This window comes from Hemitrygon akajei, chromosome 4 (genome assembly GCF_048418815.1).
Source record: "Hemitrygon akajei chromosome 4, sHemAka1.3, whole genome shotgun sequence".
NCBI lineage: Eukaryota > Metazoa > Chordata > Chondrichthyes > Myliobatiformes > Dasyatidae > Hemitrygon > Hemitrygon akajei.
Window position 1 is genome coordinate 16,102 of NC_133127.1, and position 24,870 is coordinate 40,971.

At 40.9% G+C, this 24,870-nt stretch overlaps 1 protein-coding gene across 1 annotated transcript in view; it reads left to right on the forward strand.

The window, feature by feature from the left end:
• Positions 1–24,870, forward strand: part of LOC140725861 (F-box only protein 41-like) — a gene marked incomplete at its 5' end in the record, with an annotated part of 371,488 nt that overhangs the window by 9,460 nt on the left and 337,158 nt on the right. Inside the window, one exon of the mRNA XM_073041806.1 lies at positions 22,169–22,530. Within this exon, the coding sequence (XP_072897907.1) occupies positions 22,169–22,530 (362 nt within the window). The remainder of the gene's footprint in view (positions 1–22,168; positions 22,531–24,870) is intronic.

The following is a 24,870-nucleotide window of genomic DNA, read 5'->3' on the forward strand; positions in this document are numbered from 1 at the left end:
TTTATCATAAGCAAATTCCACATAAGTTTTTTCCATGGATTTCTTCAAATTTCTGAATCTTTCTCTATAAGCTTCTGGAACCAGTTCATACACCTTCAGTATAGCTGCTTCAAAATATCATAATCAAATGCTTGCTCAGCAGTTAAAGCTGTATAAACTTGTTGTGCCTTGCCTTTAATTACACACTGTAACATTACTGGCTATTTCTCTTTTGGCCACTCTGAAATCAGAGCAACAGTTTCAAAACGTTGAAAATATTTCTCTACTTTTGTTTCATTAAATGGAGGAACCAATTTAATTTCCTGACTAACAACAAACGGTTTTCTAGAACAAGAGGACTGATCACCGGACCTTAATTCTGCCATGGCAAGTTCGAATTCCCTCTTTTTTTTTCAGCTTCTAACTGACTTAGTTCCAAGTTAGCTTCCAATTGTTTCTGTTTTAACTCAGCTTCTATTCTAAGCTTTTCTAACACTACCTGTTCCAGGTGTAACTGGATCGCTGCTTTACTCACAGGGAAAGTATCTAACACTGCTTCATCAAAAACACCCAAATCTATGTAGTGTTCCGCGATTTTCCTCTGAAGTACATGCTTTGTTGTAGCCTTTGAAGTACCTTTAAGTTCAAACCTGCTAGCAATCTCAGATACATCATTCTTTTTCACCTTCACTAATAACTCCGTGTCTGGCAATGTCAGAAAGTTGTCAATATTCATTGTTGCCAAATACCACCCACAATCCAATCAAACAAAAGAATCGGGTATACCCTTTCCAAAACAGACTGATAAAGTAAACAAGCACTTTGCTCAAAATTGGAGCATATCCTGAGAGCCCCCAATTGTTATGATATGGCAACAATGAATATAGAATTGAGACAGGTTTCTTATAAACAAATTAAACATTTATTTAAACTTGGCTCAACAAGAAATGAAAAGTAAACAAACGACTAACTTAACCGGAAGTTAACTGCTATACAGCAACTCGAACAGTTCCTATAGCGATAAATGTGAACACAGTCTTAAAGTGATAAAAGCAAAAGTCCAAGTGATTTTAGACAATTAGGAGAGACTTTCCAGAAGTAACAAATTCCTTGATGAAGTGATGTTACTGCTGAAACTAGCCGAAATATGCCTTGCCCGTAGGAATTACGACGAAGGAAATAAAAACGGCTTAAAGGAACTGACGTTTTCCTTGGCAAATAACACTGCCCCAATCCTTTCTGCTCTTATAGCAAGGATTTTCTTGGAATCAGGTTATTAATTCCTTGAACGAAGATTCAATAAGGTCGATCCTGTATTACCGCCAACGACACCAACTTTACTCGATCCTTCGGGTTCCCGCACTTCGGCAAATCTTCACTCTCCAATACTTAGACTTGAAATTAAATCGAAGATACATCAAACACGACTGGCAGTGATTTTAAAAACTGTCGGTACAACTTACAGTAGAAAGTAAAACTCTACTTTAAAACAAAACTGCGTCATGAGACGAATATGCAGCATAACAGAGTAACTGATGAATTAAACAACGAACTAACCTGCGTCACAACAAAGCTTTCCCTTTTTATACCCATTGGAACAGGGCATCACATGACCTCTCACTGGCAGGAATATTACATCACCCCACCATCACAAGACCATTACGTCGTACTCACCAGATACTCAGTTACATCATGGTCATAAGACAGTCACAAGATACCCATAGGGTATGTAATAATATACATCACCATCAGCAGAGTTCCCAGCAAACTTAACTAACTACAGACCTCCAGCTTGAATAAGTCCCTTCAGCCACTGCCCTCTGTCATCTATGCTCAAGCCAGTTCTGAATCTAAACAGCCAATTTGCTGCAGATCCCATGCATCCTAATCTCCTGGATTAGCCTCCATGAGGACTTTGTCAAACGCCTTACTAAAATCCATGTAGACAACATCCACTGCCCTACCCCCATCTCATCTCTCTTGTCATCTTGTCAAAAAACTCAGTCAAGTTGGTATGGCACAGAGCCATTTTAGCTCTCCATAATCATGCAATGGGTTTCTAAATGCTCATATCCCCATCCATATAACCATATAATAATCACAGCACAGAAACAGGCCATCTCGGCCCTCCTAGTCCGTGCCGAACTCTTAATATCACCTAGTCCCACCTACCCGCACTCAGCCCATAACCCTCCACTCCTTTCCTGTCCATATACCTATCCAATTTTACCTTAAATGACCCAACTGAACTGGCCTCTACTACTTCTACAGGAAGCTCATTCCACACAGCTATCACTCTCTGAGTAAAGAAATACCCCCTCGTGTTTCCCTTAAACTTTTACCCCCTAACTCTCAAATCATGTCCTCTCATTTGAATCTCCCCTACTCTCAATGGAAACAGCCTATTCACATCAACTCTATCTATCCCTCTCAAAATTTTAAATACCTCGATCAAATCCCCCCTCAACCTTCTCTGCTCCAATGAATAGAGACCTAACTTGTTCAACCTTTCTCTGTAACTTAAAGTGCTGAAACCCAGGTAACATCCTAGTAAATCGTCTCTGCACTCTCTCTAATTTATTGATATCTTTCCTATAATTCGGTGACCAGAACTGTACACAATATTCCAAATTTGGCCTTACCAATGCCTTGTACAATTTTAACATTACATCCCAACTTCTGTACTCAATGCTCTGATTTATAAAGGCCAGCGTTCCAAAAGCCTTCTTCACCACCCTATCTACATGAGACTCCACCTTCAGGGAACTATGCATTGTTATTCCTAGATCTCTCTGTTCCACTGCATTCCTCAATGCCCTACCATTTACCCTGTATGTTCTATTTGGATTATTCCTGCCAAAATGTAGAACCTCACACTTCTCAGCATTAAACTCCATCTGCCAACGTTCAGCCCATTCTTCTAACCGGCATAAATCTCCCTGCAAGCTTTGAAAACCCACCTCATTATCCACAACACCTCCTACCTTAGTATCATCGGCATACTTACTAATCCAATTTACCACCCCATCATCCAGATCATTTATGTATATTACAAACAACATTGGGCCCAAAACAGATCCCTGAGGCACCCCGCTAGTCACCGGCCTCCATCCCGATAAACAAATATCCACCACTACTTTCTGGCATCTCCCATCTAGCCACTGTTGAATCCATTTTATTACTCCAGCATTAATACCTAACGACTGAACCTTCTTAACTAACCTTCCATGTGGAATTTTGTAAAAAGGCCTTGCTGAAGTCCATATAGACTACATCCACTGCCTTACCCTCATCAACATTCCTCGTAACTTCTTCAAAAAATTCAATAAGGTTTGTCAAACATGACCTTCCACGCATAAATCCATGCTGGCTACTCCTAATCAGATCCTGTCTATCCAGATAATTATAAATACTATCTCTAAGAATACTTTCCATTAATTTACCCACCACTGATGTCAAATTGACAGGTCTATAATTGCTAGGCTTACTTCTAGAACCCTTTTTAAACAATGGAACCACATGAGCAATACGCCAATCCTCCGGCACAATCCCCGTTTCTAATGACATCTGAAAGATCTCCGTCAGAGCTCCTGTTATCTCTACACAAACTTCCCTCAAGGTCCTGGGGAATATCCTGTCAGGACCCGGAGATTTATCCACTTTTAAATTTCTTAAAAGCGCCAGTACTTCCACCTCTTTAATTGTCATAGGTTCCATAACTTCCTTACTTGTTTCCCACACCTTACACAATTCAATATCCTCCTTAGTGAATACCGAAGAGAAGAAATCGTTCAAAATCTCTCCCATCTCCCTTGGCTCCACACATAGCTGACCACCCTGATTCTCTAAGGGACCAATTTTATCCCTCACTATCCTCTTGCTTTTAATATAACTGTAGAAACCTTTCGGATTTACTTCCACCTTATTTGCCAAACCAAACTCGTATCTTCTTTTAGCTTTTCTAATCTCTTTCTTAAGATTCCTTTTACATTCTTTATATTCCTCGAGCAATTCCTTTACTCCATGCTGCCTATATCTATTGTAGACATCCCTCTTTTTCCGAACCAAGTTTCTAATATCCCTTGAAAACCATGGCGCTTTCAAACCTTTAACCTTTCCTTTCAACCTAACAGGAACATAAATATTCTGTACCCTCATAATTTCACCCTTAAATGACCTCCATTTCTCTATTACATCCTTCCCATAAAACAACTTGACCCAATCCACTCTCTCTAAATCCCTTCGCATCTCCTCAAAGTTAGCCTTTCTCCAATCAAAAATCTCAACTCTAGGTCCAGTCCTGTCCTTCTCCATAATTATATTGAAGCTAATGCTATTGTGATCACTGGACCCAAAGTGCTCCCCAACACATACATCTGTCAGCTGACCTATCGCATTCCCTAACAGGAGATCCCTAAGAATTTTCTCCAGCAATTTCCCTGCAAGTGACGTGAGACTCCCTGGTCTATAGTTCCCAGGATTTTCCCTAGTTCCTTTCTTAAATAAAGGTACAACATTAGCCAGTCGCCAGTCCTCTGTGACTCGCCTGTGGTTAGAGAGGACACAAACATACTGTTTAAGGGCCCAGCAATCTTACCTCTTGCCTCCTTCAATAACCTAGAGTACAGTAAATCCCATCTTGCCTTGGGGACTTATCCACCTTAATACCCTGCGGGAGGCCCAACACTTCCTTCTCCTTGATCTCTAAATGCCCTAATATATTTATACACTCAGCTGCAGTCTCCTGCTCCTCTATATCCTTTTCCTTGCTATATACTGAAACAAAGTACCTCACATTCTCTGTATCCAATCAAATGTTACCCTTTATCCTTGAATGTTCCCACTCTCTCTCTAGTTATTCTTTTACTCCTGCTGTCTGTATGTATTATCCAACACCAGGTCCAGTATAGCTCCTTGATTTAAGAAATCTTCCTGGATACACTTGCACTAAGAAGGTCCCAGTTTACATTACAGAAGTTGAAATGCCCCATGACAATAAACCTATTATTTTTACACATTTCCTTAATCTGATTTCATATCTGTTCCTCTATGTCCTGGTAGCTATCTGGGGGTCTGTAGTACAATTTCATTAGTGTGATTGCACCCTTATTCCTGAGTTTCACCCAAAAGGACTTGTTGTCTGAACACGATTATGGCTCTTCAGAGTGCAGCTGCGATATTGTCTCTGATTTGTAGTGCAACTCCTTCCCCTCTTTTACCTCCTCCTCTATCTTTTCTAAAACTTCAAAAAGCTGGTGGATTAATCACTCATTCCTGTCCATTTCTCACCAAGTTTCATTAATGGCTACACCACCATAGTTCCACGTACTGATCAGTGCTCTAAGTTCATCATCCTTACCTATAATACTTCTAGCATTAAAATTCACACACTTCAAACCAATGATTTAGATATACATTAATGATTTAGATGAAGGGATTAAAAGTAACATTAGAAAATTTGCAAATGACACAAAGCTGGGTGGCAGTGTGAAATATGAGCAGGATGTTAGGAGAATGCAGAGTGACTTGGACAGGTTGGGTGAGTGGGCAGATGCATGGCAGATGCAGTTTAATGTGGATAAATGTGAGGTTATCCACTTTGGTGGTAAGAACAGGAAGGCAGATTACTATTTGAATGGTGTCAAGTTAGGAAAAGGGGAAGTACAACGAGATCTAGGTGTCCTTGTTCATCAGTCACTGAAAGTAATCATACAGGTATAGCAGGCAGTGAAGAAAGTAATGGTATGTTAGCCTTCATAACAAGGGGAGTTGACTATAGGAGTAAAGAGGTCCTTCTGCAGTTGTACAGGGCCCCAGTGAGACCACACCTGGAGTATTGTGTTCAGTTTTGATCTCCAAATTTGAGGAAGGACATTATTGCTATAGAGGGAGTGCAGTGTAGGTTCACGAGGTTGATTCCCGGGATGGCAGGACTGTCATATGTTGAAAGATTGGAGTGATTGGTCTTGTATACACTGGAATTTAGAAGGATGAAAGGGGATCTGATTGAAACATACAAGATTATTAAGGGATTGGACACGCTAGAGACAGGAAACATGTTCCCGATGTTGGGGGAGTCCAGAACCAGAGGCCACAGTTTAAGAATAAGGGGTAGGCCATTTTGAACAGAGTTGAAGTAAAACTTTTTCTCCCAGAGAGTTGTGGATCTGTGGAATGCTCTGTCTCAGAAGGCAGTGGAGGCCAATTTTCTGGATGCTTTCAAGAAAGAGTTACATAGAGCTCTTAAAGATAGCGGAGTCAAGGGATATGGGGAAAAGGCAGGAACGGGTTACTGACTGTGGATGATCAGCCATGATCCCATTGAATGGCGGTGTTGGCTCAAAGAGCCAAATGGCCTACTCCTGCACATATTGTCTATTGTCTAAATCTCCAACGGCACACTTTGGGACACTTTTAAGGAATATATACGTGGTCAGATTATTTCCTGTTCTGTTAGTATGAGGAAACGTATTAAGACTGAAACATTATTACTGGTTGATAAGATCAAAGAAATTGATAAGAAATATTCCATCGCTCCTAGTAAGGAGCTTTATAAACAAAGAGTCGAGCTTCAAATGGAACGTAATTTATTACTTACATCCTCGACTGAAAATCAATTAATGAAAACCAGAAGTGAGTTTTATTTTCATAGTGATAAATCGGGTAAATTATTAGCTAATGAATTGAAAACTGCCTCAGTTAAATGCCAAATTATTAAGATTCGTAAACAAGATGATAATTGGACAGTTAATCTTGATGAAATAAACAAATCTTTTCAAGAGTTTTATACCTCTTTATATAACTCTGAATTTCTTTTTTTTTATTAGTTTTTTTTATTAGTTTTTCAAAACATTTTACAAATTAAAAACCCCAAATCCCAATGAGGAACATTAATACAGTGCAAAATTAAGCATACAATAACAATATGCTACAAAGGAAGAGAATTAACAAAAAAGCACCTAAATTAAAGACAAGTAAGCTTAGTATCCTCCCCAAGCCCCACAACACAAGAAAAGACAACAACAACTCCAGACCAACCGCGACTCAATATAGAGAGTATAAGTCAGAACAGTCAAACTCCCAGACTGTGAATACACTTAGCAACAGAGGATAATAATGCCTACTACCAGAAAAAAAAAGGAGCTGAAAGCAAGGGACCAAAAAGAAGAAGAAAAAAAAACAAAACCCCTAGTCAAGAGGAAGGTTATGAAAGTACTCGATAAAAGGTCCCCAGACCTTATGGAACTTTAGATCGGAATTCAGAACTGAATAATGAATTTTTTCGAGGTCCAAGCAGGCCATAATGTCGTTAAGCCATTGCGCATGAGTGGGCGGGGCAACATCTCTCCATCTAAGGAGGATCAAGCATCTAGCCAGGAGAGAGGCAAAGGATAATATTCGGCATTTGGTCGGACCCAGACATAAAGCTGTCTCGCCCCAAAAACCGAACAGAGCAATTAAGGGGTTTGGTTCTAGGCGCTGATTCAGAATACACGATAACGTAGTGAAGACATCTTTCCAGAATTTCTCCAAACTAGGACAGAACCAGTACATATGGATGAGAGAGGCCACGCCCCTCTTGCATTTATCACAGAGCGGACTAATGCTAGGGTAGAATCGAGATAGTTTAGATTTAGACATATGGGCTCTATGAACAATCTTAAACTGTAAAAGGCAATGGTGAGCACAAAGAGAGGTTGAGTTAACCGATTTGAGAACTGAGTCCCAGCTCTCCTCGGATAAGGAGATATTTAAATCCTGCTCCCAGGTCATTTTAATTTTATCCACAGAGGCCCGTCGTAAGGCTGCTAGTTTATCTTGGATAATTGATATTAAACCTTTACCTAGTGGATTGATGGAAAGAAATAGGTCCATAGCATTTTTCGCAGGCATTTCAGGAAAGTTAGGAATTAAAGGAGCAATAAAGTGTCAGATTTGGAGATATCTGAAAAAATGAGCGTTAGGCAGATTGAACTTAACAGAGAGCTGCTGAAAAGAGGCGAAGCGATTATCAATGAAAAGATCTTCAAAATGTCTAATGCCCTTCCTATACCAAACATGGAATGCTGAATCGTACATAGTAGGTAAAAAAAGGTGATTATGTGCGACAGGGCTGGAAACGGAGAACCCCTGGAAGCCATAGCATTTCCTGAACTGAGCCCATATACGCAAAGTGTGTCTAACGAGAGGATTAGCTATTGATCTGGGCAGACTACTAGGGAGTGCAGAGCCAAGAAGTGCAGAGATAGATAATTCTTTAGTGGAGCTCAACTCCATTGCCACCCAGTTAGGGCACTCAGGTTGGCCGTGGAAGAAAGACCAAAAGGTAGCACAACGTATATTAGCTGCCCAATAATATAAGCGAAAGTTAGGTAAAGCCATGCCACCCTCTTTTTTAGATTTTTGGAGATGTATTTTATTAATTCTAGAACGCTTATTCTGCCACAAATATGACAAAATAATAGAGTCTAAGGAATCAAAAGATTTAGGAATAAAAATTGGGATAGATTGAAATAAGTATAAAAATTTGGGGAGAACATACATTTTAACAACATTAATACGACCTACCAAAGACATAGATAGAGGTGACCATTGTACCAGATTCTGTTTTATAGCATATGAAAGATTGGCAAAGTTTTCACGAAAGAGATCTTTAAACTTCCTTGTGACTGTAATTCCAAGATAAGTAAATTGATTATGGACTACTTTAAAAGGGAGATCACGACATGTTAGTTCTTGTGCTTCTTTATTAATTGGGAAAAGTTCACTCTTATGTAAATTAAGTTTATAGCCAGAGATCTGGCTAAACTGGTCAAGAAGTGAAAACATTAGAGGTAAGGACGTAGACGGATTTGAGAGAAAGAGTAATAAGTCATCAGCATAGAGAGAAACTTTATGCTCAACACCCCCTCTCCAAATCCCGGTCAATTCAGGACAGTTTCGAAATGCTATCGCCAGAGGTTCTATAGCCAAATCAAAGAGAAAGGGACTTAAGGGGCATCCCTGACGGGTGCCACGTTTGAGATTAAATACTTGGGATTTCTGAAAATTAGTTAAAACAGAAGCAGTAGGACACAGGTACAGCAATTGGATCCAGGAGATGAAACTTTGGCCGAGGTCAAATTTTTCTAAGACTGCAAAAAGGTAGTTCCACTCTATACGGTCAAATGCTTTCTCTGCATCGAGGGAAATAACACATTCAGGAATCCCAGTTGGAGGTGAGTATAAGATATTGAATAAACGCCGGATGTTAAAAAAAGGGAGACGGTTTTTAATAAAGCCTGTTTGGTCATCAGAGATAATGGAGGGAATAACGGTTTCTAGTCTATGAGCCAAAACTTTAGCTAAGATCTTTACATCAACATTGAGCAGAGAGATCGGCCTATACGAGGAACACTCTGTTGGGTCTTTGCCCTTTTTTAAAAGAAGAATAATAGATGCCTCATTGAAAGAGGGTGGCAATTTGCCGTAATTAAACGAGTCAGATAATACTGAAAGTAACTGAGGAGAAAGAAGTGAAGAGAATGATTTATAAAATTCTACAGGGAACCCATCAGGTCCAGGAGATTTCCCTGAGGACAGTGCAGAAATTGCAAAAGATATTTCTTCTGATGATATAGGTGCATTGAGTTTGGCTTTGAAATCAGATGAAAGTGAGAGAATATTCAGATTCTGTAAAAATTGATCAACAGAGATATTGTCATTCAGAGATTCAGAGGAATAAAGCCGAGAATAGAAAATTTTAAATGTGTCATTAATTTCTAAATGATCCGATGTAAAGTCTCCGTTCTCCTTCCGGATCTTTGTAATATGTTGTTTGGCTTTGGAACGCCTCCGCTGATTGGCTAGGAGTTTACCAGACTTATCCCCATGAATGTAAAAGCGACTCTTGCTTTCGAGAAGTTGGCGTTCGATAGGTTGAGTGGACAGAAGGTTAAATTTAGTTTGGAGTTCAACGCGCTTCTTGTATAATTCAGGGTTCTTAGTTTGGGCATATATTTGATCCAATTCTTTAATCTGGTTAATGAGGTCTAGTCGATCTGCACGGGATCTTCTGTTGAGATTTGCTGTGTAAGAGATTATTTGACCCCTCAGATATGCTTTCATGGCATCCCAGACAATCTGGGATGGCACTTCAGGTGATGTATTAGTGTTAAAATAAAAGGTTATCTGATCCTTAATGAATTTTTAAAAATCATCATCCAATAATAAAGTTGAATCAAACCGCCAGTGTTTATTCCTCTGAGGGAGACCAGGAAAGTTCAGAGAGAGAGTAATTGGGGCATGGTCAGAAATCAGTATACTCTGATAGTCACAAGAGTGGGCAAATGGAATAAGTTGGTTATCGAGTAAGAAATAGTCAATTCTAGTGAAGGTATGGTGAACATGTGAGAAAAAAGAATAATCTCTCTCCGTAGGATGAAGGAAACACCATATATCAGAGATACCAAAATTAGAGAGAAACGATTGGATAGCTAAGGCAGATTTAGTAGGTGATCTGGTAACAGAGGACGATCGATCCAGATTAGGATCCAACCAACAGTTGAAGTCACCACCCAGTATAAGAGAGTATGAGTTTAAGTCTGGTAGTGAGGAAAAAAACCGTTCAAAAAAGTTAACATCATCAAAGTTGGGGGCATACAGGTTTGCTAGTGCAACTTTAGTGTTATATAGTTTACCAGAAACAATAATAAAACGGCCATTTGTATCAGAAGTTCTATTATGGAGTTCAAAAGGAATATTTGAGTTAATAAGAATGGAGACTCCCCTAGCTTTAGCGGCAAAGGATGAATGAAAATGCTGGCCCGCCCACTTTGACAGAAGCCGGGAGTTATCAACACAACGAATATGAGTTTCTTGAAGGAAAGCAATGTCAGCTTTGAGTTGTTTGATATGTGAGAATACCTTCCTCCTTTTAACAGGGTGATTCAATCCCTTTACATTCCAGCTCACGAATGTAAGTGCACTAGCCATTATCAATTACTAATGCATAAAAGGCAGCAGGCATATAAAAAGTCAAGCAGTACAGTAGCAGTCTGGGAGCAGAGATGTAAACATAGATTCGTAAAATCAAAACATATACGTGTCCTGAGCAATAAAGAGAAACAATAAATACAGTGAGTGATGTTGGAACTGGAAAACGCATCTCATCCACACAGCCCAAAACTAGACGGCTACCAAAACAAGTAGCTAGCTCTACCAAAAAAATTAACCCAAATACAACTTCCAGATCTGTGTCGTTAACAGCAGTTCCATATAAATACTATAGCAAATAGTATCTAGTTTACGCACTAGAAAACATAACTACAGATTAGAACACCTTCTGCAGAAATATAAAACTTAATACAGAGAAAATCGGGAGAAAACCAAAACTAACCTACCCGCGAAAAATTATAGAAGAATAAAGTAAGAGAAAGGGAAAAAAAGGTAAAAAAAAAAGAAAGGGAAAATTATAAATTCAAGACGAGTATTTATCAACCATTTACAGAGAGGAGAGAAAAAAAATTCAGAGATTAGAAAAAAGGGTGAAGAAAAGAAAGAAAAAGAAATATTAAAAAATGGAGAAATAAATCAGCAATTAAACTGTGAACCAACAAACAGGGAGGCCTTCACTAAAGACTTCAAACCTCCAAAACAAGTTAGAGTCAGTTGTAGAACTTTGTAGATAAAGTTATACAAGAATAAAATAGATCTCTGAATTTCTCAATGATCCTAATTTCATGTATGACTTTTTAAGGAAATTGAATTTTACGAAACTATCACCTGAAGAACGTTTAATATTAGAAACTCCCATTACAGATGAAGAAATAAAAGGTGTTATTTTTTCAATGCATTCTGGTAAAGCACCAGGTCCAGATGGTTATACAAAAGAATTCTTTGTGTTTTTCTTCTATTCTCTCTCCTTGGTTAGGTAGAGTTTTTAAAGAAGCAATTAGATTAGGTAAATTACACAATCATTTTATAGGGCTTCTATTTCTTTAATTTTAAAAAGAATAAGATCCTACTGATTGTGCAACATATAGACCGATATCTTTGTTGAATGTAGATTCTAAGATTTTTTCTAAGATATTGGCGACTAGGTTGGAGAGGGTGTTACCTCAAGTTATATCTGTGGACCAAACTGGATTTATTAAAAACCGCTACTCTTCTTTTAACATTAGGAGATTAATGAATATTGTTTACACTCCTTCACGTTGTACTTCAGAATGTGTCATTTCATTAGATGCTGAGAAAGCATTTGACAGAGTTAAATGGCCATATTTATTTACTGTGCTTGGAAATTTAATTTTAGTTCGACATTTATATCTTTGATTACATTGATAATATCATACCCCACTAGCTTTGGTTATTACTAATAATTAAAGATCTCCCTTAATTTGCTTATTTTGGGGCACCAGGCAAGGGTGTCCTGTTAGTCCATTACTATTTGATATTGCTCTGGAACCTTTAGCAATTTCTATTCTAGAATCACCTAATATTTTTGGTATTACCCACAGGAATGAGACACATAAACTATCATTATATGCAGATGATTTATTATTGCATATTTCTAATCCTGAGGAATCCATTCTCGTAGTTTTATCTTTGTTTTATCAGTTTAGTAATTTTTCGGGTTACAAACGGAACCTTAATAAGAGCGAACTGTTTCCTCTAAATATGCAGGTTCCAATTTATGGACGTTTACCTTTTAAATTGGTTACCGACTATTTTATATATTTAGGGGTTAAGATTACAAAAAAAAACAAGGATTTATTTAAGGCTAATTTTTTACCTTTAATTGATCAGATTGAACATTTATTTACCAATTGGTCACCAATGTCTTTGTCATTGATAGTTTGGATGATTATAATCTTGATTATCATTGTTAACCAAGATGATTATATTACCTAAATTTTTATATGTATTTCAAGCAGTACTGATTTTTATTCCGAAATCTTTTTTTGATAGCGTTGATTCTAAAATTTCTTCATATATTTGGCAGAATAAAAATCCTAGGCTAGGTAAAAGATATTTACAGAAGTCTAAAAAGGAGGGCGGTCTGGCAATGCCAAATTTTAGATTTTATTACTGGGCAATTAATATCCGCTATTTGAAATTTTGGCTATGGGACTTGGATACAACTTCAAGTCCTTATTGGGTAAATCTTGAATGTAAATCTGTACAAGGGTTTTCATTGGGTTCTATTTTAGGGACTTCGCTTCCCTTTGCTCTTTCTAAATTGTATAAACAATTGCATATAACCATATAACAATTACAGCATGGAAACAGGCCATCTCGGACCTTCTAGTCCCTGCCGAACGCTTACTCTCACTTAATCCCACTGACCCGCACTCAACCCGTAACCCTCCATTCCGTTCCTGTCCATATACCTATCCAACTTTGCTTTAAATGACAATACCGAACCTGCCTCTACCACTCCTACTGGAAGCTCATTCCACACAGCTACCACTCTCTGAGTAAAGAAATTCCCCCTCATGTTACCCTTAAACTTTTGCCCCCAAGTCTCAACTCATGTCCTCTTGTTTGAATCTCCCCTACTCTCAATGGAAAAAGCCTATCCACGTCAACTCTGTCTATTCCCCTCATAATTTTAAATACCTCTATCAAGTCCCCCCTCAACCTTCTACGCTCCAAAGAATAAAGACCTAACTTGTTCAATCTTTCCCTGTAACTTAGGTGCTGAAACCCAGGTAACATTCTAGTAAATCTTCTCTGTACTCTCTCTATTTTGCTGATATCTTTCCTATAATTCGGTGACCAGAACTGTACATAATACTCCAAATTCGGCCTTACCAATGCCTTGTACAATTTTAACATTACATCCCAACTCCTATACTCAATGCTCTGATTTATAAAGGCCAACATACCAAAAGCTTTCTTCACCACCCTATCCACATGAGATTCCACCTTCAGGGAACTATGCACCATTATTCCTAGATCACTCTGTTCTAATGCGTTCTTTGATGCCCTACCATTTACCATGTATGTCCTATTTGGATTATTCCTACCCAAATGTAGCACCTCACACTTATCAGCATTAAACTCCATCTGCCATCGCTCAGCCCACTCTTCTAACTGGCCGAAATCTCTCTGCAAACTTTGAAAACCTACTTCATTATCCACAACGCTACTTACCTTAGTATCATCTGCATACTTATTAATCCAATTTACCACCCCACCATCCAGATCATTAATGTATATGACAAACAACATTGGATCCAGTATAGATCCCTGAGGCACACCACTAGCCACCGGCCTCCAACCTGACAAACAGTTATCCTCCACTACTCTCTGGCATCTCCCATTCAGCTGCTGTTGAATCCATTTTACTACTTCAATATTAATACCTAACGATTGAACCTTCCTAACTAACCTTCCGTGCGGAACCTTGTCAAAGGCTTTACTGAAGTCCATTTAGCAACTGAAGTCCATTTACTGAAGTCCAATCCATTGCTTTACCCTCGTCAACTTTCCTCGTAATCTCTTCAAAAAATTCAATAAGATTTGTCAAACATGACCTTCCACGCACAAATCCATGTTGACTGTTCCTAATCAGACCCTGTCTATCCAGATAATTATATATACCATCTCTAAGAATACTTTCCATTAATTTACCCACCACTGACGTCAAACTGGCAGGCCTATGATTGGCAAACACGAGGAAATCTGCAGATGCTGGAATTTCAAGCAACATACACGAAATGCTGGTGGAACGCAGCAGGCCAGGCAGCATCTATAGGGAGAAGCGCTGTTGACGTTTCGGGCATTCCTGACGAAGGGTCTCGGCCTGAAACGTCGACAGCGCTTCTCCCTATAGATCCTGCCTGGCCTGCAGCGTCCTACCAGAATTTTGTGTATGAGGCCCATAATTGCTTGGTTTAGTCTTAGAACCCTTTTAAAACAATGGAACCACATGAGCAATACAGCAATCCTCCGGCACCATCCCCATTTCTAATGACATTTGAAATATTTCTGTCAGAGCCCCTGTTATTTCTACACTAACCTCCCTCAAGGTCCTAGGGATTATCCTGTCAGGACCCGGAGATTTATCCACTTTTATATTCTTTAAAAGCACCAGTACTTCCTCCTCTTTAATCGTCATTGTTTCCATAACTTCCCTACTTGTTTCCCTTACACAATTCAATATCAAAAAAACAGATTCAAAAACTTTATTGTCATTCTAACCGTATATCAGCTCTGCAGGGCAGAATGAGACAGCTTTTCCCAGGAGCAGTGCAATAATAACATAACAAACACAACACTAAATAATAAACATAACAATAAATAGTAAAACACAACAGCCACATGTCAATTAAAATCAAGTTATGTGTCCAGTGCAAGCTGAAAGTGTCCAAAGCAGAGTCAGGTAGAGCAGCTATTTAGCAGTCTGACTGCCTGTGGGAGGAAGCTGTTTAGTAGCCTTGTGGTTTTAGTTTTGATGCTCCTGTAACATTTGCCTGATGGCAGAAGAACAAACAGTTCATGGAGAGGGTGTGAGGGGTCTTTAATGATGTACCGTGTCTTCTGGAGGCATCAACTCTGAAAGAGGTCTTGGACAGAACGTAGGGAGACCCCAATAACCTTCTCTGCTCCCCTAACCACCCTCTGCAAGGCTTTTTTGTCGGCAGCACTGCAGCTGGAGTACCAGGTTGTGATGCAAAAGGTCAGCACATTCTCAACCACGCCTCTGTAGAATGTAGTTAAGATGTTAGTGGGGAGTAATGCTTATTTAAGCTTCCTCAGAAAGTGCAATCTCTGCTAGGCTCGTTTCACAATCCCAGTGGTGTTCCTGGACCAGGTGAGATTGTCCGAGATCTGCACCCCAAGGAACTTGATGTTTTCCACTCTCTCCACTGTGGACTGCTGATGCTGAGGGGTGTTTGCTCAGGCTGAGACCGTCTGAAATCGACAATCATCTCCTTGGTTTTGGTGACATTAAGCATCAAGATGTTGCAACTGCACCAGCTCTCTAGGTGTTTGACCTCCTCCCTGTACATTGTTTCATCATTTTTGCTGATGAGCCCCACCACTGTGGTATCATCAGCAAATTTAATGATCAGGTTCTCCTTGAATCTGGCTGCACAATCATGTGTTAGCAGTGAAAACAGCAATGGGCTAAGCACACAGCCTTGTGGGGATGGAGTCAGAGATGTTCCTGCCAACACTGACTGACTGTGGTCTCTCTGTCAAGAAATCCAGAATCCAGCGACACATGGCAGTGTTAAGGCCAAGCAACGACAGTTTCTCCACTAGTCTCTGCGGGATGATGATTGAATGCTGAACTGAAATCAATGTACAGGATTCTGGCATAAGTGTCTTTGTTGTCCAAGTGAGAGAGATCTGTGTGCAGTGTGGTGGATATTGTGTCCTCTGTAGAGTGATTTGAACAATAAGCAAACTAGAGGATCCAGCGAAGAGGGGAGGCTGGCTGTGATAGGAGGCTTGACAAGCCGTTCAAAACATTTCATCACTATGAGGGTCAGGGCAACGGGATGATAATCATTCAGACAGGCTACAACTGATTTCTTTGCTACAGGGATGATTGTGGAGGTTTTGAAGCATCTGGGGACAATGGCTTGACTAAGGGAGATGTTGAAAATGTCTGTCAGGACATCTGCTAATACATCAGCACATTCCTTGAGCACACGTCCAGGGATGTTGTCAGGACCTCCCTCTTTTTGTGGGTTAACTCTGGCAAGGGTCCTCCGTGTTTGCTTTGAATCAATGATTGGAGCCGGCTGGTTAGATGGTTAGAAGGGACTGGCTCTCCCCCTTGCTGTAGTGTTTGATGCTTCGAAGCGTGCAAAGAATTTGTTAAGCCTGTTAGGAAGAGAGGCGTCACTGTCATCAGTTTTCTGCCTGATCTTGTAGTTTGTCAGAGCTTTAATTCCCTGCCACATCCGTCTGGTGTCACCTGTGTCACAGAAGTGTCCATGTATTTTGCCCACGTAGGCCCTTTTCGCTTTCCTGATCCCTAGTGAAAGCGCAGTCCTGGCTGAGCGAAGCGCACTCCTGTCCCTGATCTGTAGGCTGTGTCACGGGCCTTCAGTAGTGAACGCACCTCTGTTGTCATCCATGGCTTTTTATACCACGTGCGGTGAAGGTTTTCATCACAGCGACATCCTCTGTGCATTTGGCTATGTAGCTGATTACTGCCTCCGCATGCTCCTCAATGTCTGTATGGTCATCATAGGAGGCTGCTGTCTTGAATATGTCCCAGTCTGTGTGCAAAAAACAGTCTTGTAGTGCTGAGGCTGCTCCTTTTGGCCAGACCCTTATTTGTCTTTTCTCTGCTCTCACACGTTTAAGCAGTGGTTTATATGCTGGTGTTAACATGACAGATATGTGGTTAGCGTGGCCAAGATGGGAGCGGGGGGGCTGCTTTGTATGCCTGTGGTGTGTTGGTATAAACCAAGTCCAGTGTGTTGTCTCCCCTGGTTTTGAAATCCACATATTGCAGGAATTTGGGGAACACAGTGTTTAAGCTGGTGTGGTTAAAGTCCCCAGCAGTCACCACAAAGCTGTCAGGATGTGTAGTCAGTAGCTCACTGATGGCTTCATGTAGGCCTCCCAGTGCTTCGTTAGCATTAGCCTTAGCATTGGCACTGGGAGCTACGTAAACAGCTGCCACAAGCATGATGGTGAATTCCCTCGGCAGATAGAACAGCCGGCATTTCACAATGAGAAATTCAGCCAGCGGTGAGCATATCCTTCTCCTTAGTGAATACCGAAGAAAAGATATTGTTCAAAATCTCCCCCATCTCTTTTGGCTATGCACATAGCTGTCCACTCTGATTTTCTAAGGGACCAATTTTATCCCTTACTATCCTTTTGCTATTAATATAACTGTAGAAATCCTTTGGATTTATTTTCTCCTTACTTGCCAAAGCAACCTCATATCTTCTTTTAGCTTTTCTAATTTCTTTCTTAAGATTCTTTTTACATTCTTTATATTTCTCGAGCTCCTCATTTACTCCATGCTGCCTATATTTATTGTAGATCTCCCTCTTTTTCCAAACCAAGTTTCCAATATCCTTTGAAAACCAAGGCTTTCTCAAACTTTTAACCTTTCCTTTGAAACTAATCGGAACATAAGGATTCTATACCCTCAAAATTTCACCTTTAAATGACCGCCATTTCTCTATTACATCCTTCCCATAAAACAAATTGTCCCAATCCACTCTTTCTAAATCTTTTCGCATCTCCTCAAAGTTAGCCATTCTCCAATCAAAAATCTCTACCCTGGGTCCAGTCCTATCCTTTTCCATAATTATATTGAAACTAATGGCACCCAACATATACCTCCGTCACCTGTCCTATCTCATTCCCTAACAGGAGATCCAACACTGCCTCTTCTCTAGTTGGTACCTCTATGTATTGCTGCAAAAAACTATCCTGTACACATTTTACAAACTCCAAACCATCCAGACCTTTTACAGAATGGGCTTCCCAGTCTATGTGTAGAAAATTAAAATCTCTGACAATCACAACCTTGTGCTTACTATAAATATCTGCTATCTCCCTACAAATTTGCTCCGCCAATTCTCGCTCCCCATTAGGTGGTCCATAATACACCCCTATAAGTGTTAGTACACCTTTCCCATTCCTCAATTCCACCCAAATAGACTCCGTAGAAGAGCCCTCTAAATTATCCTGCCAAAGCACTGCTGTAATATTTTCTCTGACAAGCAATGCAACACCTCCCCCTTTTGCCCCTCCAATTCTATCACTCCTGAAGCAACAAAATCCCAGAATATTTAGTTGCCAATCACACCCCTCCTGCAACCATGTTTCAGTAATAGCTACAACATTATATTTCCAGGTATCAATCCATGCTCTAAGCTCATCCACCTTTCTTACAATGCTCCTAGCATTAAAATAGATGCACTTAAGAAACTCTCCACCTCTTACTCTCTGTTTATCCCTAACGGTGCAAACAACTTCATTATCGTTTTCTTCCTTCTCCCCTACATCTTCGGTCTGAGCGCTCCCCTTCTCTGCCATCTGCATATCCTCCCTCACACACTGTCTACAAGCTTTCTCTATTTGTGAACTAATCTCCTCTCTCCTAATCTCTTCAATTTGATTCGCACCCCCCCAACCATTCTAATTTAAAGTCTCCCAAGTAGCCTTCCCAAATCTCCCCGCCAGGATATTGGTCCCGCTAGGATTCAAGTGTAACCCGTCCTTTTTGTACAGGTCACACCTGCCCCAAAAGAGGTCCCAATGATCCAGAAACTTGAATCCCTGCCCCCTGCTGCAATCCCTCAGCCACGCATTTATCCTCCACCTCATTCCATTCTTACTCTCAGTGTTGCATGGCACAGGTAGTAACCCCAAGATTACTACCTTTGCGGTCCTTCTTCTCAACTTCCTTCCTAACTCCCTATATTCTCCTTTCAGGACCTCTTCCCTTTTCCTACCTATGTCATTGGTACCTATATGTACCATGACCTCTGGCTCCTCACCCTTCCACTTCAGGATATCTTGGACGCGATCAGGAACATCCCGGACCCTGGCACCAGGGAGGCAAACTACCATCCGGATCTCCTGACTGCGTCCACAGAATCGCCTATCTGACCCCCTAACTATCGAGTCCCCTATTATTACTGCCTTCCTCTTCCTTTCCCTACCCTTCTGAGCTACAGGGCCAGACTCTGTGCTGGAGGCATGGCCTCTGTTGCTTGCCCCAGGTAGGCTGTCCCCCCCAACGGTACCCAAACAGGAGTCCTTATTGTCAAGGGGTACAGCCACTGGGGTACTCTCTATTACCTGACTCTTTCCCTTCCCTCTCCTAATCGTGACCCACCTGTCTGCCTCCCGTGGCCCTGGTGTGACCAACTGCCTATAACTCCTCTCTATCAACTCTTCACTCTTCCTGACCAGACAAAGGTCATCGAGCTGCAGCTCCAGTTCCCTAACACGGTCCCTTAGGAGCTACAGCTCGGTGCACCTGGTGCAGATGTGGACGTCCTGGAGGCTAGGAGACTCCAGGACCTCCCACATCTGACAGCGAGAACAACAAGCTGCCCTGACTCTAATTCTTCCCCCTTTCCTCAAATAACAGGAAAAATTGAAAACTGAACCTACCTTGCCTCGCCCGTTTCCGCCTAAGCCCGTTGAGCCAAAGCCCTTAACCTTTCAGTCTGCTCCTGGGTCACTCCACTGCCCGCAAATCGATGCTGCCCGCTGTATAAGGCCGTGTTCCTTTTAAATCTTCCGTGCTTCACTGCCTGACGTCTCACGCCTGCGCAGTCCCGCCTCTCAACTCCAATGTGAAGAAGAAAAAATCAAAATCGCTCCTGCACCAACTCTCAGCCTTCCTTCTCCAAATTAAACCTGAAACAGGATTTTTGACCTTTTAAATCTTCCGTGCTTCACTGCCTGACGTCTCACGCCTGTGCAGTCCCGCCTCTCTTAACTCCAATGTGAAGAAGAAAAAATCAAAATGGCTACCGCTGCGCTCCCGTTCCGACTCTCAGCCTTCCTTCTCCAAATTCTCTCAGCCTTCCTTCTCTGTTCTTTTCTTTTTCTTAGCTTTTAGTTAGTATTGTTTAGATTAGATTAGTTTTTTTTTCTTTTTCCAAATTTTTCTTTTTATATATGTCAATCCTTTTTTTCTATGTATACTATATTTGTACTTGAACAATTTTGGGAGGTTTATTACCCTTGCATTAACTGAATATATATTTATATATGTTAACCATTAACAACGTAATCCCAATAATTGTGTAGCAATACTATGTTATATCCACTATTTTGATATTAATAAAAAGATTGGAAAAGAAAGAAAGGGAGTAATCTTGGATGTCCTTCTCTTTAGCCTCTTTCCTAAGTCTGTATACTCACTGTGTAGGATCTCTTTCCCTTTTCTGCCTATATCATATGTGCTAATATGCACCACAATCTCCAGATGTTCCCCATCCCCCTTGACAATATCATGCAGTTGCTCCAATACATCTTGGACCCAGGCACCCAGGAGGCAACGCACCATCCTGGTGTCTCTTTTTAGGCCACAGATCTTTTTTCTGTCCCCCTAGGTATCGAGTCCATTATAACTACTGCACAGCCTGACTTTACCCTTCCCTATTGAACCTCAGAGACTGCCACTGTGCCACCAGTCTGGCAGTTGCTGATGTGATCTCATGGGTTATTTCCCACCCCCCCCCCATCCTGCAGTATCCAAAGGGGTATACATGTTGCTGAGGGGAATGGCAATAGGGGAGCCTTGCACTGACTTATTAATCTCTTTACCTCTTCTGGTAATTACGCATCTCATGTCCAAAGCTGTTCTCTGGGTGTGACCACCTCTTCAAAAGTCTCGTCTATAATATCTTCATCCTCCCAAATGATCCTGAATACATCCAGCTCCTTGACCTGGTCAGTCAGGAGCTGAAGTTGGGTGCATAAATGTAGTCATCAGGGAAACCGTCAGGTATCCTGAATTCTCACATCTGACGGAGGAGCATTCCATCCTTACTACTCAATACCTAAAAATAAAAAGGTTTTCCTCTTCTTAAAGTGTGCGTTTGCCTGTTCATGCCAAAGCCTGTTAAGCCAAAGCCTGCACGCTCCATCACTGGCACACTGTGACAATGGCCACTCTGCTTGAGCTTTCCCTTCTTTTATTTGCAGTTGAGGTTGAGCCTCTAACGCTGATACTTTCCACGCTTGTGCAGCCCAAAAAGACTGGCCTTGCCCGAATCAGGGCCCTGATTCTGATACATACTCCTCTTGCCTGAGCTGACGGAAAATTTTTGTGAAACTTAAGTTTCCTGTAGTCTAACCCTAATTTATCTCATCTCTTTATTTGTTAGTATATTTGTTCCTCTATCTTCTTTCTGTCTGTAGTAAGCTACCAACAGATTAATGACACCATATTTTGTTTCTAATTTCTACCCATACTGCCTCATTTGAGGGGCCTTCCAGAATATGCTTTCTCAATGTTCAAGTAATTCCTAGACTCTCAGTGTAATGCTATCTCCTCTTTTATTATCTTGATCTCGCTTGATAATTATATTTGATTGGTTACTTTCATACTCTCTTCGAGCTCTTTCTCTCTCTTGTTATAATTCTTATGCTGTTCTTTTTAGCCCTTACATGTTTATCTTTAAATAGTTCTATAATAATACTTCAAATATTGAAATCCATGAAGATGTATTAACCTATTTTTTCCATTTACTTCTAGACCAAAGCCACTTGCTCATGTGACACGATGCTATGATAGTGACGGTTTTATGCAATCTGCAGACATACAGCACGTAGAACAGAGTCCAGAGCGGAACTATCATCACAAACAAACCCGTAATTCAGAAACTAAGTGCATTAAAGATCCCATATCACGAAATTCAGCACTGCGCAGACAGGCTGTTGAAAATTGGCATCGGAGGCCATATCGTAACAGCACAGAGGGAGAAGAAGGTGATGTATCCGATGCAGGATCCAGGACAACGGAATCAGAGGTGGAAGTTTGGGAGCAAGAAAGTAGAAGTTCAACAGAGCCACAGAAATTTGGATCCAATCGTGCCAGGGCTTACCGACTCAGTACTAGTAAGTGTTGCACCATATCCTGGCATGTGAGCAGAACTGGCAAGGGCTCTATTTGACAGACAGACAGACAGACATACTTTATTGATCCCGAGGGAAATTGGGTACGAATGTAAATATTTCCAGTGCTAAAAACCAGAATAAAACTCTCTCCACCAGCATGTTAGAGAGGGTACAGCTTTGACGTGTTACCGTGAAAGAAAAAAAAACAACAAATAACATAAGTTAGAAAAAGTAAGAAAAGTAGTTGGAGCAGCTGTAACAGGCGCATGCGCACTAGGATTGCAGTGTCATAGATAAAGCAATGATACTGTACATTAGAACATAAAACGTAGAACAGTACAACACAGGAATAGCACTTTTGGTCCACACTGTTGTGTCTAATTAATTAAATCTGTAATTAAATCCCTAACTAAACTAACACCTTCCACCTATGCTTTATCCATATCCCTTGTCACCAAACTCCAGATCCTGGAAATCAACAACACCCTTTTCCTTAATATCAGCAAAACTAAAAAGCTGATCATTGACTGCAGGAAAGAGGAGTAGTGCACATAAACATAGAAACATAGAAATCTACAGCACATTACAGGCCCTTTGACCCACAATGTTTTGCCGACCATGTAACCTACTCTAAAAATAAACTAGAATTTCCCTAGTGCATAGCCTTCTATTTTTCTAACTCCATGTACCTATCCAAGAGTCTGTTAAAACATCGTATTGTATTTGCCTCAACCACCATCACTGGCAGTGCATTCCATGCACCCACCACTCTCTGTGAACAGCTTACCTCTGACATCCCCATTGTACCTACATCCAAACACCTTAAAACTGTGCCCCCTTATGTTAGCCATTTCAGCCTTGTAAAAAAGCCTCAATGCCTCTCATCACTTTATACACCTCTATCAGGTCACCTCTCATCCTCTGTTGCTCCAAGGAGAGAAAGCCAAGTGCACTCAACCTATTCTCATAAGGCATGCTCTCCAATCCAGGTACCATCCTTGTAAATCATCTCTGTACTCTTTTCTATAGTATCCACATTCTTCCTATAGTGAGGTGACTAGAACCAAACACAGTACTCCATGGAGTCTAACAAAGGTCTTATATGGCTGTAACATTACCTCACAGCTCTTGAACTCAGTCCCAAAGTTGATGAAGTCCAAAACACCATATGCCTTCTTAACAACACTCTCAACCTGCACAGCAGCTTTGAGTGTTGTATGGACACGGACCCCAATATCTTGCTGATCCTCCACACTTCCAAGAGTCTTACCATTTATGTTATACTCTGACTTTAAATTTGACCTACCGAAATAAGACCATAGACACAAGATATAGGAGCAGAAGTAGGCCATTTGGCCCATCAAGTCTGCTCCACCATTCAATCATGGGCTGACCCAATACTTCCCGACTCCCCTGCCTTCTCCCCATACCCTTTGATGCCCTGGCTAATCAAAAACCTATCTATCTCTGCCTTAAATGAACCCAATGACTTGGCCTCCACAGCTGCTCATGGCAACAAATTCCACGGATTTACCACCCTCTGACTGAAGTAATTTCTCTGCATCCCTGTTCTAAATGGACGTCCTTCAATCCTGAAGTTGTGCCCTCCTAGACACCCCTACCATGCGAAATAACTTTGCTATATCTGTGAGGGGTGATTGATAAGTTCGTGGCCCAAGGTCGAAGGAGTCAATTTTAGAAAACCTAGCACCTTTATTTTTCAACAAAGTCCCCTCCTACATTTATTCACTTAGTCCAGTGGTCATGGAGCATACGGGTCTTGAACCTGCAGAAAGTGTCCACAGCATGGGTGATTGATAAGTTTGTGGCCTAAGGTGGAAAGAGATGAGTTATACAGCTGTCATTACATGCACAGACAGGTCAACTCTTTCAGTGGTTATGCAAAAAGTTTGAAGTTAATAACTCATCAGGGGTGATTGGTAAGTTCGTGGCCTAAGGTAGATGGAGATGAGTTGTTAACCACACTTTCTGCATAATCAAAGTGCATGTGCATGTAACAAGAGCTGTATAACTCATCTCCTTCTACCTTATAACCATATAACCATATAACAATCACAGCACGGAAACAGGCCATTCCGGCCCTCCTAGTCCGTGCCGAACTCTTAATCTCACCTAGTCCCACCTACCCGCACTCAGCCCATAACCCTCCACTCCTTTCCTATCCATATACCTATCCAATTTTACCTTAAATGACACAACTGAACTGGCCTCTACTACTTCTACAGGAAGCTCATTCCACACAGCTATCACTCTCTGAGTAAAGAAATACCCCCTCGTGTTTCCCTTAAACTTTTGCCCCCTAACTCTCAAATCATGTCC